At 35.3% G+C, this 17737-nt stretch overlaps 2 protein-coding genes and 2 pseudogenes across 6 annotated transcripts; 2 read left to right on the top strand and 2 right to left on the bottom strand.

The window, feature by feature from the left end:
• Positions 1 to 1488: 1488 nt before the first annotated feature.
• On the bottom strand, positions 1489 to 5302 carry LOC111312671 (uncharacterized). Its single transcript, XM_022913140.2, has one exon. The coding sequence runs from the start codon at positions 5009 to 5011 to the stop codon at positions 2153 to 2155; it is 2859 nt and encodes a 952-aa protein (XP_022768875.1). The 5' UTR covers positions 5012 to 5302; the 3' UTR covers positions 1489 to 2152.
• A 1380-nt stretch (positions 5303 to 6682) lies between these two features.
• On the top strand, positions 6683 to 7722 carry LOC111312670 (putative calcium-binding protein CML41 pseudogene; annotated as a pseudogene). The gene has a single exon (XR_016346126.1). The product of XR_016346126.1 is annotated as a putative calcium-binding protein CML41 pseudogene (transcript).
• Positions 7723 to 9445: 1723 nt separating this feature from the next.
• On the top strand, positions 9446 to 11293 carry LOC111312667 (protein LYK5 pseudogene; annotated as a pseudogene).
• Positions 11294 to 11706: 413 nt separating this feature from the next.
• On the bottom strand, positions 11707 to 17737 carry LOC111312668 (protein DA1-like). Of its 4 annotated transcripts, none has more exons than XM_089767919.1 (12): positions 16611 to 17737; positions 15743 to 15894; positions 15356 to 15446; positions 15057 to 15192; positions 14752 to 14872; positions 14543 to 14640; positions 13868 to 13987; positions 13530 to 13761; positions 13213 to 13275; positions 12982 to 13100; positions 12310 to 12368; positions 11707 to 12219 (listed from the first exon to the last, which is right to left on the bottom strand). In XM_089767919.1, the coding sequence occupies exons 2-12, from the start codon at positions 15851 to 15853 to the stop codon at positions 11906 to 11908; spliced, it is 1464 nt and encodes a 487-aa protein (XP_089624045.1). In that variant the 5' UTR covers positions 15854 to 15894; positions 16611 to 17737; the 3' UTR covers positions 11707 to 11905. The 4 variants fall into 4 exon arrangements, with proteins under 4 accessions (XP_089624045.1, XP_089624048.1, XP_022768870.1 ...); XM_089767922.1 differs by having other exon boundaries at positions 13530 to 13742; positions 13868 to 13952; XM_022913135.2 differs by having other exon boundaries at positions 13530 to 13742; positions 14543 to 14626.

Genomic DNA, 17737 nt, shown 5'->3' with positions numbered 1-17737 from the left:
TGCTATATTTATGATTTAATTATATCTATGTTACTATTCTACCATAATGCTGAAAGATTTCTGCATAAATTTACAAATCAAGGAAAAATTGGAACCATTTAATATTACATGCTAACTGAAAGAAAAGTTCTTTTGATCTGTAAAGATGGGTGTGTTTGCTAGAATAATTGATAAAAGTTTTTAATCAGAGAGTCAATTTCTTATTTGGCAAGTTGTTGTTTTGTATCTCTTAAAATATAAAATATATATAATTATTTTATTTAGCAATTTATCTCCTTTTTCACGTGGAGGTTCCTCAAATCCTAAGCAACTTCTTGGTTTCTTAGTAGATGGTGTACACCTTTCACTTTACCCACTTTGAATCGAGCTGTATAAGCAGATGAAGCACTCCTTTCTGCATATCAATCTTAAGTTTCGTATTAGAAAAAAAAATATATGCATATGTCGTCAATGAAATAGAATTAGTTTTAACTTCAGTTCTGATAAAAGATGTTTTAACTTCATCTCCAAAGCCTGACAAAAACTACAAGATGTTTAAGCTTCAAGTTTCTGATAAATGGTAACTAAAAATCAAGCGTTTCAGAAGATATACTTAGAAACTTTAAATTTTCTTTTCTGTGAAAAAGATAAATAGGGAGACGATGTGATTTAATCTTTGGTGGGATGAAAAGGGATTTTTTTTTCTTTTCTGATGGAATCTTTGAGCCATTGTTTATTTGTATCCTTAGGTGCAGGCTGCAGCAATTCCAGGATTTGTGAGATCGAGTTATGTTGAACTTAATTAAGATATAAACTACTGCTCTTTCATCTAACTATTCACTATTTAATGGCTACATTTCCCTGCTTGATCACTCCAGACAACTCACCTTCAACTTCGTAGGATTTTCCCAAGTGCCTGTAAACATAGGAACACAGACACATCCACCTCTTCCTCCAAATTTGAGAAAAGGTTTTTTTTTTTTTTTTTTTCCCGGCAATTTATATAACCTGAATTTGTAGCTACTTTCTTCCTAGAAAAGTCTCCCATACTTTCTCCTCACATGACCATAGTAGTTGTGATTTCATCGTCAGACCGACAGAAAAGAAAACAGTGGCCAAGAGTGGTGGAAGAAAACGATACTTCCCTGTCGAGATGCCTAAGCTCGGTCTCCAAAGGGTGCCCACCACTCTCAGTCAGATTGAGTAGAAAGAAGAATAGAAAATCCATTTTGGTGGGAAATTCTCACAAAAGTTAAGGTGGATATAGCATTTGTTTTGCACTATTAGCCAAACAAAGATAAGAGGTCTTAAATCAATCATCTGTGCTTTAACAGTGCTGACAGTCAGGGTGACAAAGATAATGATGTTGAAGTTGCCCCATGACAACCGCCGCAATGACAACCGCCGCAATGACAGTCTGATATTTCAATTACCATAATCTTGGCGAATAAGATCCAGTCCTTTTTTGAGTACAAATATTAAAGATGATAAATCGTATTAAGTTAAAAATGAGGTGCTTAAAGATTATTGTATTAAGTATACAGAACTTTACATATGTAACTCCATGGACAGAAACATATGAAACGAGCAGTTGTTATAACCTTTGCCCATCATCAGATCAAAATGAAAAATAGGAGGGTTTGTCATAAACATCATGTATAGTTCACTGAATCTATAAGCCTAAATATCAACTTTTAATTTTGTCCACAACTTTTCTAAATTTTATTCAACAACTATCTGGAGTAAACGAATTGTAAAGGCAGTTCCTTGGCTGATACCTGTACAGAAATTTGCCATCGTGCCAGGTTCTAGGGGCTTAGCAGGACATCTACCTTGGTTCTAGGATCAACGATCACGAAGCATCATTGTAAGCTTCCAGCTGAAGACCATGAAAAGCGGTCCAAAACCCAAATGTAAAACATGGGTTTATTTTTTTTTTCAACCTTCCTCCATAGAGCAGGTTGAAAGTGTAACGCCGTTGTGTCTGATTGCCATCATCACAAAAGATGAACTGGAAGCTCTAAAGCATTTCATGCATGTTCTCTATAAGGAATGCAAGATATGAGCCCAAACCTTGAGTTTCAATGCTAAAGAAGAAAAACAAGGATGGCCAATCTTTAAAATTATTCCCGCAATAAAAGGACGCCAGAAACGCCTTAGTTGTGAGCATCCATCAACACACAGCTTCAGATATGACACTCGAGTGGTCTGATACTATCAAGTCCATTTGCTTCTGTGTGATGACGTCAAGGGACGGATACAAAATATGCATCATGTCAGGAAGCTTGGTGATCTTCTTCATATCTCCACATTTAACATCATCCCGAGCAGCCAAAAGTTTCATAGCTTTTCCTTGATCTCCTTGCTCACAAAGGCTGCTGACCAGTGCAGAGTTGGTGGCTATAGAAGTGGAAACCCCTTCATCTATCATTTTCTTGGCCAAACTAGAGGCTTCACAAGTTTTACCAACTTTAAGATATCCGTCAATCAATGTATAATAGGTAACAGCATTAGGAGCTAACCCCTTCAATGGAAGCTTATTGAAAAGCCTGCGTGCTCGATCTAGATTTCCTGATTTACACAGGCCATTGATTAGAGCATTATAAGTAACAATATTAGGCTTAAGACCCACTTTCAGCATCTCATCCCGTAACCTGAATGCTTCATTGACATTACCAGAGGCTGAATAACCATGAATCAAAGTGGTATACGTAAAATTGTCTGGATTGAATCCTCGTTGTAGCAAAGCTGAAAAAAATCTTCTCGCATCATCAATCTTCCCAGACTTGCACAATCCTGTAAGAGCTATATTATACACCACATTGTTCGGTAGAGAAAATCTTTTGGCATTTTCATCAAGAGTATTTGCAATTTTCTGAATGTTTAGGCAACTAACATCAGTCTTCAAGCTATCCAAACCCATGTGAGCTAACAGAGGATCAGTAACTACCATCTTCTGCAATAGCATATTTGCTTCATCAATCCTGCCAAGCCTGTACAGGCAACTGACTACTTTGCTGCAAATAATTATGTTGGGCGCAAACCCTTTCTCAGTCATTTCAAAGTATACACTAAAAGCTTTATTCAAGTTTCCTACATCACACCAACCGGTAATTAGAGCCCCATAAGTTACAAGATTAGGGGCCAGTCCCCTGGTACACATTTCAGTAAGAAGATCCCCTACTTTACTTAGTTTTCTAGACTTGAAAACTCCACTAAGAAGAGAATTATACATTTCAATTGTAGGAACAATTGCTTCCTTTTCCATCTTATCTTTAAGTTTAAAAGCTTCTGCAATTTCTCCAATTTTACAATACCCATCACTCAGGATTCTATATGTTATACCATTGGGTAAGCATCCTAGTTCCTTCATTTTGTCAAATATCTCTTCTGCTTCATCCATTTTCCCAATCTTACACAGTCCATTAATCATTGTATTAAAAACAATCCTGTTTTTGGAAAAGCCCCTTGCTAAAATACTTTTCCAAAGTTCTAAAGCACTTTCAACATCTCCCATCTTGAAAAACACCTCAAGCAGAGTACAACAACCAACCTCATCAGGGATCAATCCTTTTTTCAGCATCATATGCCAAAGGTGCAAAGCATCATTAAAGGCACCTGCACGACATAAACCATTGAGAAGGGTATTGTAAGTTACAACACTTGGTTCAATTCCTTCTCCAAACATCTGATCACAAAGCTTGAAAGCTTCACTCATAAGGCCTGCCCTACAATACCCATCTACAAGAGTATTATAACTAAATGAATCCGGCTTTATGTTCCAATCACCCATACACATCAACACTCTCTCTGCTTCATGAGTTTTACCAACTTTACAATACCCATTGATCAATGAATTGCAAACAAACAAATTCATCTTCAGTCCCATTTTCAACATCTCTTTTTGAATCCTTATAGCATCATCCATTTTACCAACTTGACAATAACCATCCAACAGCACACCATAAGCATATTCATCCACAACCACCAACTCCTCTTCCATCTGTTTTAACACCTTCTCTGCTTCCTCCATCTCACATTTTTTACAATAACCCTTGATCAACATCGTATAGGTAACCACATTCCTCGAAATCCCCTTCTCAAACATCAACTTCAACACCTTTTTCACTCCCTCCATATCTCCCAAGCTAACAAACCCATCAATCAAGCTATTATAACTAACCACATTCAACTGGAAACCCAAATTCTCCATTTCTTTCACAAACTCCACCGCTCTCTCCACTCTCCCTTCCTTACAATACGCATTAACAATAATGGAAGACGTAAAAACATCTGGCACAATCCCAATCCTAATCATCTGCTCATAAACAAGCAAAGCCGTATAGCTTTCCCCATTCTTAACCAAATTACTCAACAAACAATTACATGATCTTAAACTAGGGACACGACCGTACTTTCCCATATTATCAAACACATTCAAAGCATTCTTAATCAATCCTCTTTCAGCATAAATTTTCAACAACATATCGAAAACCAAGGGCGAAAATTTAAAATCCTTATAAACCCTAACGAGTTCATTCCAAATTAAAAAGGAAGAGGAATTGTTCTTACATAAACCGATCAATTCCGATAAATAAGCTCTGGTTTCATCGTACATGCGAGCTCGAGACAAGATATGGACAATTTTGCAATACGACGTGACGTTTGGTCGGAATTTTTGTTGCTTCGAAGCTAATTTGAAGAAATATAAGGAAGCGTTGGGGTTTAGTCTGAGGGTTTCGAGAACGGAATCGAGGAGTTCATCAGAGAAGTCGTAGGAGAGGTCATTGAGGGCGTTGTAACGGCCTAGGACGAGAAGCCGGGTGATCCGGGAGAGGAGTTCGGGTCGGGTGAGTTTGTATTCGTCCCGGAGTTTCCAATAGAGAGGAGAGGACGAGTGGAAGGATTTGAGTGGGTGGTGGAGATGAGAAAGTAGGGAAGAAGCGTTGGGTGGAAAGCACCTGAACATTGTTTTAAGTTTCTTAGTTATGGAATAATCGGCATTTTTGGCCGTCAGAGAAGAATCAAACATAGAATTTCCAGGTCATGACAGGGAACATGAAAATTTTTGTAGCGAGGAAACACTGCTTCTATTTCCATGCTTTTTTCTCGAAGGGAAAAGAGAGAGGCAGTCGACACTGCACTTGAAGACTTGAATTTGATTGGGTTCAGTTGGGCCGTTTGACAGGTTTGAGGGTTTAAGGCAATTGATGGGCCTGGTCTGAATTGGGCTTTTGTTGTTTTTTTTTTAATGGCTATAGAGGGTGAATCGATGACAATGACATGACCTGGGATTCTGTTGTTTTGGTTGTCTTGTTCTATTTATTTTCATTTTTAACCAGTTTCCCTCTGTTTATTTTTATTTGCCAGAACACTAGACAATAGTAAAACAGAATACATAAAAGAACAACGGCTGTTTTTTTTTTTTTTTTTAATTAAATTGTGGGAAAAACAGTGAAGTGGAATTGTAGAAATCAGTGTGGGGAAAGAAAATATTTCTCAGTTGTCCATTGCTGTTAGCAGACATGATTTTAAGGACAGCTAATCAGCCTAAAGTTTGGCTATAGCACTTGGGGTTAAGGTTTATGGTTTAAATACGAAACATTTAGATTTAGATTTTTATGATTTTTTATTAGTAGATGATTTATAAATTTAAAAAATTTATAAATCTTACTTTTTAGTTGATGAATTGCTTTGCTTTGGGATAAGAGTATTTATAATTTGATTTTAATTGAATTAATCAATTAAATTGATTTAATTTGATTAATCATTAATTATCGAATTAAATTTAATTGATTGTTAAAAATGATTTTAAAAAATTAATTTTTAATTAATTTGATTCGAAAATTAAATTAATTTAAATTTTAATCGAAATATAATAAATTTATATATATATATAATTAAAAATATATAAAATTATCCATTTCATTTTAAGTTATAAAAAATTTTAACTTAATATTTTGATATTTGAATATTTTTATGTATGATTTTATTTAATTTATTTTAAATATAATAAATTAAAATTTTAAAATTTAATTTGTTTTAATGTATTTTATTATTCCATTAATAAAAATTTAATTGGATCAATTGAATTAATTTTGATCATTTAATTTTTAAAATTAAAAAATCTAGTTCAATTAATAAAATAAAAATAATTTAATTTAATTAATTTAATTTTAAATAATTTGATCTAAAATTAATGAAATTGACTTAATGAACATTTGGATAATCTTCCTGCTCTAAATTTATTTCGGATAAACAAAAGGTTTAGCTGTACTTTGATTGTCTGTGTCCAGTCTCTGTCACGTAGAAACTCACATGAACTTTCATAGTTGCCAGGCTCTTTTCAATGTCTAGTCTTTGTTATAGCAGGTTTCAATCCTGGAAAAGGACCTGTATTGTCATTGTTTTCAATGTACTCAGGCTCAGGCTCAGGCTCAGCAGTTAGTTCATCCGATTGTCATCAGATATTGAAGGGGCGGAAATATCAATGAAACCTGCTTCAAGAAAATGAAAAAGGAAAAAGAGTCAAGAACCCTATTGTCCAAAGTCATTGGTTTATATTCACCGTTATAGGCCCAAAAGGATGGAAAAAGTGTCCCACTTTCCAAAATTTCCAGTCACTTTCCAAGATAAATTAATGAACTTTGTACAAAAAGTCGTATATTTTGGTCCCTCCCCAGAAATAGAAGCCAAGGAGCTACATGGAAACTTCATACCTCTTTCATCTACCAATCGCGCAACTTTTACGCAAGACTCGTTGTTCCCCTTGGTTCACGGATTGCATAGCAATGTGAAAATTCCTACGGTAAATTCTGACCCAAACAATTCCTTTTTGCTAGTGTATATACATGATAGAGTCCAACCTTTCTGAACAAAGTAATAGTTTTCATGGAAATTGCTGGTATTTTAAAGCCTACCAAATGGTTCTCAAACAAGGGTTTAAGATTAAGCCTTCCTCGCCTTCGCTCAAAATCCAAATCGTCGACCTCCTTGCCACCATCACCAACTGTCGTTGCAGCAACACTTGATAAAACCAATAAAGAAGAAGAGCTTAAAAAAGTTTTTGGTCGGTTTGATAGTGATGGAGATGGTAAGATTTCGAGCGAGGAACTCAGTGCTTACTTCGCATCCATAGGCGACAACATATCGAGAGATGAAGCTCAAAGGGCTATCAAAGATTTTGACAACAATGGGGACAACTTGCTGGAATTCAAGGACTTTGTCAAGTTGATGGAAGGAGATAACGAGGGTGATGATATTAAGGGAGCGTTCGAGCTGTACGAAGTTGACAAAGGTAGTGGGTGCATCACGCCGGTGGGATTGCAGCAGATGCTTAGTCGTCTAGGGGATGTGAAATCGTTTGAAGAGTGCGTTGCCATGATTCGAGTGTTTGATCTTGATGGCAATGGAGTGCTTGACTTCCATGAATTTCAACAAATGATGAGAGGTGAACCATAGAAAAAAAGTAAGTGTAATTAGAGTGTAATTCCCCATGGGGCCAGGGCCTATATGTTTAATTCTGTAGCATACATTATCCTAGGCATTAGCTTGCTTTTTGTGGCTAATTTTTCCATTGAAAATATGTATGGAGGGACCTTGTGAATTTAATACTTCATGTACTAGTAAGTAGTACATCAGTATTTTTAAGTGCTTTTCTGAAGTTTTTGTGCTATTTGGTTATGGTTGTTAATATCATGAAATGTCTTATTATTATTATTATTATTATTATTATTATTATTAGTCTCTTTTATTCAAATTGTCTCTTTTTTATTTTCACAAAGTTTTAAAAAAAATTTTAATTTTAGTTTATTTAGTGTTAAAATTTTAATTTTTTTATAAAATTGATATTCCATAATTTTTAATACAAAATTTTAAAATATCATAAAAAAAATTTAGGTGTTTAAGAAAATGGACATAAGATGAGGACCTTTTTTTTATATATAAAAAAATGGATAAAGAGGATGAGTAAAAGAAAGTATTACATTTTATTTTATTTTCATTAAAGATGTTCGTGCCCGAACCAAATCGGATTGAGTTGATATCTATAGCTAAAAGGATGTGATAAATCTAGTTTCTGCTTTTGAATATGGTAATAGAAAATTAAAAATTTTATTTAATGAACCGAAGTGATCAAATGTCATGTTGGGCCACTAATAATTCCAGCCACACCTGTTTCCATATGTGGTCCACCTTCTCCTCTTGGCCCATTATACAGTAATGGAAAAAGTCGATGCTTTTGAAGTTTTTTTATTTGAAAACTGAGTCGTGACAAGAACATACTTAAAAGATAGAAGAATGACAAAAAAAAAAGAAATCCAATGTGAAGGCAGTTGTTTGAATGTAATGGTATTAAGCAATTAAGCCAAATGAATAATAAAAAGTAAAGTTGTAAGTCCAAGAATTATTGTTACTTAACATGTTACAATTCATGATTCATTAACCCAATTCAATCAATCAAAATGAAATACGGTTTTAAATCAAATTATTCCAGCTGGTACATTCTCTTTTTTTTTTTTTTTTTCTTGTCTCATTTTGTTATCGTTTTCTTTCAAAACATTATTTTAATTTGGTCGCTGTTCATCCTGGAACATCGCCTGAAGTGGTCATGATCATCCATCAATAAAAAAAAAAAAAAAAAACTGTCAGCTGTTCGAAACTGGCAGACAAAAATTGATGCTGGCTTATTTGGTCATGGTTGAACCAGAGACTTGACTAATTCCTACTGGGGTCGAGAATAAGCCGATCTTATCTTCCATCATTTCCACGACCAGACGGGCCCAGACCCAGAAGCCACGCAAAGGAAACGTTCCTTTTGGGCTTCAATGATGCTGAATAAAAAATACAGAGACAAGAATTACTTGAATTAGATTTTCAATCATTGAATAGTTTACTGGAAGTTGATTTAACCAAAACCTATGTCTCAGTCCACACCTGTCTGGTTTCAGGCGCTTCGTAGGGGCGGCAAAACTTGGATTCACGCTCTTATTCAGGAATGTGGATGCGTTCAGATTTTGTCATTCGATGAACCCTGCAAACAAGCTCCTATCACGGGCGATGACACACACACACACACACACATATATATATATAAAAGATAAGCTTCCAACTAAACAAACAGAAATGGGGTCGTAAGATTATTCCTTTGAAAAAGAAGGAAATCATTTGTTATTGAACACAAAATCAGGGTAAATCTGGAGTCATCCAGCTTGTACTTTTGCAAGAATAATTATTAAACTAATGGAGAATTGTTTTTGTTCGGAGGAAATTACAAGGAAACGTTTCGAAAATTTGTTGTAGCCAGCCTAGAGCGTTGCTATTTCAGTCTAACAAACTCTAATTTATCTGGATTTTTTATAATCCTTAAACGCGTTTATTGTTCCATTAATCCCACGATGCAGCAACCACCATTGTTCAAATTCCTTTCTCTAATCAGCAAATCATGATCTTCTTTAATGCTTTCACCATGAATCAGTTCCTTTTCTGCTTCTTCATACTGATTAATATTTTCACTTTATACATAAATGCTCAACAAAACTACTCGGGAAACTCAGCTTTGGATTGCGATAACAACGATGAATCAGGTCTTTCTTCAGCATTTCTTTACACTTGCAATGGCCAAGATCGATTTTGCCAGGCCTTTCTTATCTACAAGTCTCAACCTTCTTTCAACTCAGTTCCCAGCATTTCAGTTCTCACATCTTCGAACCAGGCAGAGATTGCTAGCATCAATAATGTAACTGAGTATGCAAAGTTCCCAACTGGTAAAGAGGTAATTGTTCCTGTAAATTGTTTTTGTTTAGGCCAGAATTATCAGGCAAACACCACGTTTCACATCTCAAGCTTCCACGGCACCTATTATACTATAGGGACCGAGGCATACCAGGGATTATCCACATGTAGTTCCCTTAAACGAGCAAATCCACAGAGCCAACACAAATTGGTTCCTGGAATTGAATTGAAAGTTCCTCTTCGATGTGCTTGTCCAACAAGTAATCAAACTAAGAGTGGAATAAAGTATCTGCTGACTTACTCTATTAGCTCGGAGGATAATATTCCAGATATAAGTGATAGATTCAATGTGAGCAGAAAGAGCATTAATGATGCAAACGGTTTGGAAGAGAAACAAACTATTTTCCCTTCCACAACAATCCTAATTCCTTTGCCATCGTTACCTTCAAGTTCGCAAACCATGATTCACAAGGACCAACCACTTGATTTACCTCCATTTGAAGAATATCACAAAAGCAATAGATCAAAGCGGAAATTGTATGAAGGAGTCGGAATCGCAGCAGCTTGTTCTTTGCTCCTTCTTATCATCATCCTGTTCACTGTTTTTATGTTCAATAAGAGAAAGGATGGAGTTCTTCGGAGTAGCAATGAAAGAAAGAAGAATTATGTATTGCCGGAAGACCTCCGTGCAGAAATTGCAAGCTTGGACCAAGGTTTAAGAGTGTTTACGTATGAGGAGATAAAGAAAGCTACACAAAATTTCAGTTCCAAGAATAGAATAAAGGGTTCTGTCTATCGCGGTGATTTTGGTGGGAAGATCCTGGCTGTTAAAAGAATGAGACGAGACGTATCCAAGGAGGTACAATTGCTGAAGAGTATCTATCATTTCAATCTGATAAAGCTTCAGGGTGTCTGTGAAAACTATGGATGTTACTATCTTGTTTTTGAGTATATGAAAAAAGGGTCTCTGAGGGATTGGCTTTTCAATCAAAGTCCTGATGAGATTGGAAGTTGGAAGAGGAGGATTCAAATTGCTTTGGATGTTGCTAATGGACTTCACTATCTTCACAGTTTTACCAAACCTGCCTATATACATGGGGATATCAAGAGCAGCAATGTTCTCCTAAACAGTGGTCTAAGGGCCAAAATCGCGAACTTCAGCCTCGCAAGAGCAGTGGTGAATGAAACTAGCAGCGATGCTTTGACAACTCGTGTTTTAGCGACTAGAGGTTATATGGCACCTGAGTATGTAGAGACAGGGCAGGTTACTTCCAAGATTGACGTCTATGCTTTTGGAGTTGTGCTATTGGAACTGATTACCGGAAAAGATGCCATCATTACCCAAGATCGAAGACAAATACTGCTATCAGCAGCCATTGTTTCCATCATGGAAAAAGAGAATGCAGAAGCTAAGCTCGATTCCTTTATTGATCCTAGGCTAAAATGTGATGATCAGACAGAATTCGCCCTACGGATGGCTCAGTTAAGTGTAGCCTGCTTGACAGAAGAACCAACAAAGAGACCAAGCATGGAGGAAGTAGTGTCAGTTCTTTCCAAAATTCGAGCAGATGTACTTAAATAGGTACCATTGTAAGTTTATTCTATGCAGTATACAGTGCTAAAATGTTGTCCTTTCGTAGATTCTGATCAATTTTAGAAGTCTAATCTAAATGCGGAGTGGGAACTAACTTGAGAAGTACAGGAATTTCTTGGAAAACAAGCAATAATAAATGCCTTATCACCATGCTACGCAATAGGTTTCATATGTTAAATCCTATTACTTCTTATATAATAGAATAGTACTGCATTCTCCATTCTTGTATTTCACAAACCGAATATGTACCTTCTACAGTAAACTAGCATAGTTGAAATTATTCTCATTTTAAGATTAAATCTATTGATAAAAATTTTTATTGCAATTATACATGAAATGGATTTTCTTTTAAAATAAAATTGATTAAATAATTTAAAGAAAACTTATAGCGGGAAACAGGATTTAAAAACTAAACTAATTTTATATAAAAATATGAATGGCAATGACAGCCACAAGGAATGAAAATTTGTAGGAATTCTAAAACCTACTGTATAGAGAGTGATATGATCCTATGTGCTTGGGGGCCTTTGGGTCTAATAGGAAAAGGCCGAGCTTTGACTCTTTGAAAGAATTGGGAAACGTGTTTGAGAATTTGGGATTTCAGTAAGGAAATCTCCCAGTCATCCGAATATGTTCAAGGGTTCTTCTAAGACCATATTTATAAACTGCCTGATGGCCTGCTCTAAAACCATCTCCATATACAGGGGAAGTGTCTGATTCAATTTGATGCTTGAAGAACTCTCCAAGCTTCCTCTCGAATTCAGGTCTTTTGCCCTTTTCTAATCTACTAGACGCAGAGGATGAAGTTGATGCAACATTGCTGCTTGAAGCAGAATCGAGCTGGGTAAGCAACCACATGTGTGCTAACACCTGACAAATACCCTCCTCGACATCCTGACTAAGAGTCCGGAAACCTGACAAACAAGTAGCATATGTTTCAATCTCTGCAGATGGGAAAATGAAACACATTTTTTCCTACATATTATGATGGAAAGGGAATGCACCTTGAAGTCGCATCCATGCATGCATCATCTCGTGTGCTAAGATTGACCCAGTCAGTAACCTACATAATCAAAAATTTCAATTTTTTATCAAATGCATCAACATTACTTAAACTTGCAGTATTAAGAGAAACATTAAAGTTTGAATCAACAGCCACAAATATGCAAGATTAGCAAAAGGGGCATAAAAAGTTTCTAGGAATTAGAAAGACAAAGAAGAGGCTATTAGGACTACAATTCTTTCATTCAGTCTCCATTGACTTCATCATCCTTTTCTGTTTTCTCCTTTACCTTAGCACTCCATTACATTTTAAACTACAGACATCATGACAACCATAAAACCTGACAGCACCTTTTTATTGATCTTTTTTCGGGGACTGCCTGCTCTTCAAGTGTGTCAAAGAATCTAGGCAATCAAGACTTCCGGTCTGAAGTAGTTATGATTAATCTAATATAGAATTTTTTTCAACTTTCCCACATCATTTGTGATTAATGGGATAACAAACATGAAATTGCTATGTGGTGAGCAAGTAACACAAATAGTTCTTTTTGTCCATTCTTCAGCATCTAATTAACCTGCACTAGGTCTTTATTTGCATGTCATTGAAAATTGTTTGATTATATGGAAACGCATTTATACATATGTGAAAGCAATTGTGGAAAATAATACAATACCTTGGCAGGCCATATAAAATGAGAATCGCAGTCACCTCACATCGACGTGTCAATTTGTAGGGCTCTGTTATCATGTCCATGGCTCGATTTCCTGTCCCAAATCTTGGTCGCCTTAGAATCTGATGATTTCAAGTTGAAGATAGTATAAATCTTTGAGCAATAAAAAAACTACTGATGAAAAATTTCAAGTTATCAAACATTAAAGCAAAATAGAATTTCAAATATTCTTACAGTGCTGACAGTTTGTTCCTCAGAAAGGCAGAGTCCTCTAGTCTCTGGCATATGATAATGGCCCTGCCCAAGACAAAATTTTTAGAATGCAATCATAGACAAATAAGGAAGAAATAAACAATTGCTTGCAAGTATTTCCACTAAGCAGTCAACATGGTATTTCCAAGATATCTAGAAGCAGAAGTAAGCCCACAGTGTTCCAATAGCAGTCAGACAAGAATGAAAACAGATGTTTTGCAAAATATCTAACATAGCTAAGGTGGAACAGTCCTAGAAATTATTTTTTGATGTCATTCTTTCAGAAATTTTGCCCTTACATTCTTTTCTCCCTCTCTGGCTTCATTCAAAGCTTGCCTTTCAACCAGGAGTAATGGAACTTGCTGCTCCACTTTCATATTCAACCCTTCATAGAACTCTTGTATTTCTAGATAAAGGGGTTGGCATTCGTTGGTATCCATAACAGCAGAATCCAGACACTCTAGGCAGAGCTTCCGTCCATCATTAAGGGCAACAAATCCTGTGTCTTGTGGCTGCATATGATGAGCAAAACTGTCATGCTTTCAAACTATTTTCTTCGTCTTCAGAAATAGTAGCCAGGTTTTACTTTAGAAATTTAAATACGCTTAGAAAGATGTGTGCATTTCATCATACTCACTTCCATTCGCTCACAGCTGCAACATCGTGGAGTACCATCATGTTCATGAGAAGGGCAGTACTTCTGGATCCAAAAAGGATGTGCCCTATATTCAATAAGACCAGCAGGGTTTGTTGGAATCTGTCAAAGTATATATCCCAAAAGACAACACCAACTAGCAATGAGTGACGTGTGGTAGATTTACTTTCTTCTGTTTCAGAACTACTTAAAAAACAGCATACAATAGAAGACTTGAATATGATATGCAGATGCAGGTTTCCCATATTCCATAGTTCTTTTTGGAATTCCAAGTTCCCTTGTACTACTTTCCATTGTCTAAACTTGGAACTACATCCAAGGACATCAACTATGAGCTACACTTCATGCCATCATATCTGCGTAAGACATTATTACATGGCATTCATATGTACCTGTATGACCTTCAAGTTTAGGTTTATTTAGCGCTTGGAATTCATTGTTAGGTAAGAAAAAGTGAAAACCATGAAAAACACACTCGTGTTTTGGTATTACCTTAAGTTTATTGTTGACATTTAACTTTTGAAATATATATAAATGCACTGAAGTATGTAGAAAATCATATATAATCCGCCTTGAACGTTAATGCATTGAATGAATTACAAACAACACAAATTTATAATAAACAGAACATAAGCCTGATGCAAGAAAAAAGCTTACAAAGTGGTTGCAGACATCACATTTTGGATGGTAGCGCTCCTTGTAGCATGATTTATGAAAACGGTAATTCCCAGACATAGAGAACTGCAGAAGAAAGTCTACATCTAAATTAGCTTATTCAACAACCAAACATCTACTGAAGTTACCACAGATGACATATGGCAACACTGATAGCCAACAAAAGGTCCAAAAAGAATGTAAATATGTACCTCACAATCAGAAATTGGAAGGTTGCAAGCATGGCAACGGAAACATTCTGGATGCCAAAATGCATTGAGGCAATTTAGAAATCTTCCATGACCAATCTCAGTATTGCAACCAGCACAAATCCTACCAAAAAGAATAATTTGGTCATGGGGGCAAAAAGGATCTAGTTGCAGCATGTTTGAGGCCAAGGAAAGCCGTTATCAGCATACAGTTGCAGGATAGAAGCTCAGAGATAAATCCACATTTAAGCCCTGATTAAATGAGCAGGTATGAAATAGTTATTGTAGCTAATGGCATATTCATGTACCTGTATCCCATTGGAAAATGGAGTGGGATAGGTTGATACGTATTTGCATTTTCATATTGGGGTGGAGGTTCAAAGTTCAAACTTTCTTGTATAGCTCTCGCAAGTTGCTCATCTTCCTCTAGTTGAGATTCATTATCTACCCAATAATTTGAGAAACTTAAGAATTCAAATTATGGCATGTTAGATTATAAGTATAAGTAAGGAAAGAAAGAAGATTCTATTGGCAACTAATCAGCTCATATCATAAAGTACAGCAGACAAGAAAATTCATGTTAACATCAGGTAGACATGCTCCTCACCTATTACCTTTCTCCCCTTCTGACTTTCCTCTTGAAGGGATAGGGCAATAGCACGATCTATCTCTTCATTCTCATGCTCCCGCCACGCATCCTAATTCAAGGTTGAGACCAAGATATAACATTGAAAACATATTGGAAGCTTATTAAACTAACTCAAATAGTCTAATTGGACCAATTTGTGCAAGAAAGTATCCTTTGATGCAACCCACGCTTCATAACTAATTTGTAACATGTCTAGTACACAACCTAGCCAAAGCCGTTAAGTGATAGGAACTTATGTATGTATCAGCAGCAGCATTACAGGTTGTAGGATGGGATCAAATCATCAAAAAGTTGAGAACATAGAAATAGAAATATAGAAAGAGAAATAGTAACAGATCTAAATACCCTTGTGCCAGATGGTCCATAAAATTGAGGATCCTCCACATAACGTCCATGATAATGCCCCTCTGAATTTTTAAGGCCACAGCCCTTAAAAAATTTTTTAATCCAATCCATAATGCAGAATGTTATCTGCTCATAATCAATAAGGTTTCTGCCTGCAAATAGAACATATATTCAAGCAAATAAACACATGGATATTGCAAAATCTAAATATTTTTTTTAAATGCAGTAAATTTAAAATATAGTCAAAAACGAGGAAGCTATACAATTCATGCTTACATAAATGGAAAAAAATGTACACTTTTAAGTCGAGAATCATCAATGAACACAGCTTGACAGAAGATTGTTAAAACTAGGGCAAATAACATAATGGGAGAAAATGCTATTAACTGTCATTTTATTGAGCCAAACCGATTCCTAAAGAATATAATCAAAGTGAATTAAAAACAACCAATAAGAGAAGAATGCTAACACAACTCTATAAGCTAGGCAGACAAACTATTTTATGTTTACTAATAGGGGTTTATACATATTAAAAGCATATCCCAATTGCCTACAATAGGTTAAATCAGTTCAGCCGCATTTGTCATCAATGCAAGCAAGTCAAACCAGGATAAACAATAGAAATCAAAATCAACCACCTGGTATTGTTCTACCCCAGAATGCTTATGCTAAATATTAGTTAAAAGCATTAAATTTCTCCCCAGACCAAGTGAATTTAAAGAGACAGAAAGAAAGAGATAGAGAAGGGGAAAAAACACAGATTCTTTCCAGTTCAGGATGCCAATAAAATTCATGACATAAAAGGACTGAATTGCAGGCTCTTAAAGAACAAAAGGTAAAGAATCAAACAAGTAGAGAAATGACTCACCTCAAACAAATCAATAACGTGCAGCAAAGGATGGAAGAAGACTGCAAAAGAGACCTAGATCAGATAAGATCTCAAAATTAACCAAAAAAGTTACAATTTTTTAATTCCTATAAAGCATGTATTCCCCCTCTCACCCTTTTCTTTTCTTTTTTTTTTTTTCTTTCTCTTTTGTTTATAAAAATGAATAATCTATTCAAGAATGCAAAGAACAAGGAAGAACAATGACACCCATTATTTCTTTGTCTCCAGAGAAGAATCTACCACACCCAAAACCCTAAAAAATTTTAAAAACACAAAAAGTTAAAAGAATTGTTGTTGAGGACATGATTGAACATGTTAAGGGAGGGAAGGCAAATAAGCTAAGAAAAGAGGTGTTCTTCAACTGTACGCAAATTCAAAGTCAAACATGAAGAAAGCGTACAAAATTGATGAATTTTTGTCATAAACCCAAAGGGATTGACGAAGATTCATCAAACCCAAATGGGCATTTCACTTTTTAATTTTCTTTTTTCTCCTAATATTTGGAAGCTTAATTTTTTTACATGTGGGGTTCTTCCAATTCTTCCACTAGAAGACCCCCCCCCCCTAAAAAAAAAGCAAGCTTTCTTTGCTGAACGCGTAAAGAAAAGTTTAAAAAGATCAAGAAAAAACAAAAAGTGAAAGTACCACTTTGGCTGGCTTATGTTGTTCAAGACTTCAAGTTACAACATGGGTTTAAAGTAAAAGTACCTTAACAGATCAACAGTTTGAAAGATTAAAACCCAACAAGAGTGAATTTTGTCTTAATTAAAAAAAATAACATGAAAAAAGAATGCACTTTTGTAATGATTCTAATGCCACTAGCTAGCAAAAGGGTAAAAAAGAATAATCTAAAGACTCACAAAGTGATTGAAAATGTTCCAAACCAAAAAAATTATGCTTTTTTCTTTTTAATTTTCTGTCTTTCTCCTTCAGTTTTTTTTTTTTTAATTTAAGAAATAAGCATTTCCCTTTTAAAAATCTCTTGACATTTATGCATGGCTTTTCATTATTAGTAAAATAATTGAATTTATGAAATCTAAAGCAATATAATTAATAAAATTCCAATTCAAAAATAAAAGTTAAAGTTATCAAGGATGGCACCCAGA

This window comes from Durio zibethinus, chromosome 1 (assembly GCF_047325235.1).
Source record: "Durio zibethinus cultivar Kanyao isolate XHJ-2024 chromosome 1, ASM4732523v1, whole genome shotgun sequence".
In the NCBI taxonomy this organism is placed as follows: Eukaryota; Viridiplantae; Streptophyta; class Magnoliopsida; order Malvales; family Malvaceae; genus Durio; species Durio zibethinus.
Note: the sequence above shows the minus strand (reverse complement) of the source record. Positions and strands in the feature narration are given on the sequence as shown.

Coding starts and splice junctions, on each gene's coding strand:
- LOC111312671 (XM_022913140.2), bottom strand. CDS start 5,011: ATGTTTGATTCTTCTCTGACGGCCAAAAATGCCGATTATTCCATAACT.
- LOC111312668 (XM_089767919.1), bottom strand. CDS start 15,853: ATGGATTGGATTAAAAAATTTTTTAAGGGCTGTGGCCTTAAAAATTCA. Junction 14,641..14,751: donor TTCCAATTTCTGATTGTGAG/GTACATATTTAC, acceptor ATTTAGATGTAG/ACTTTCTTCTGCAGTTCTCT. Junction 13,762..13,867: donor GCAGCTGTGAGCGAATGGAA/GTGAGTATGATG, acceptor AAAGCATGACAG/TTTTGCTCATCATATGCAGC.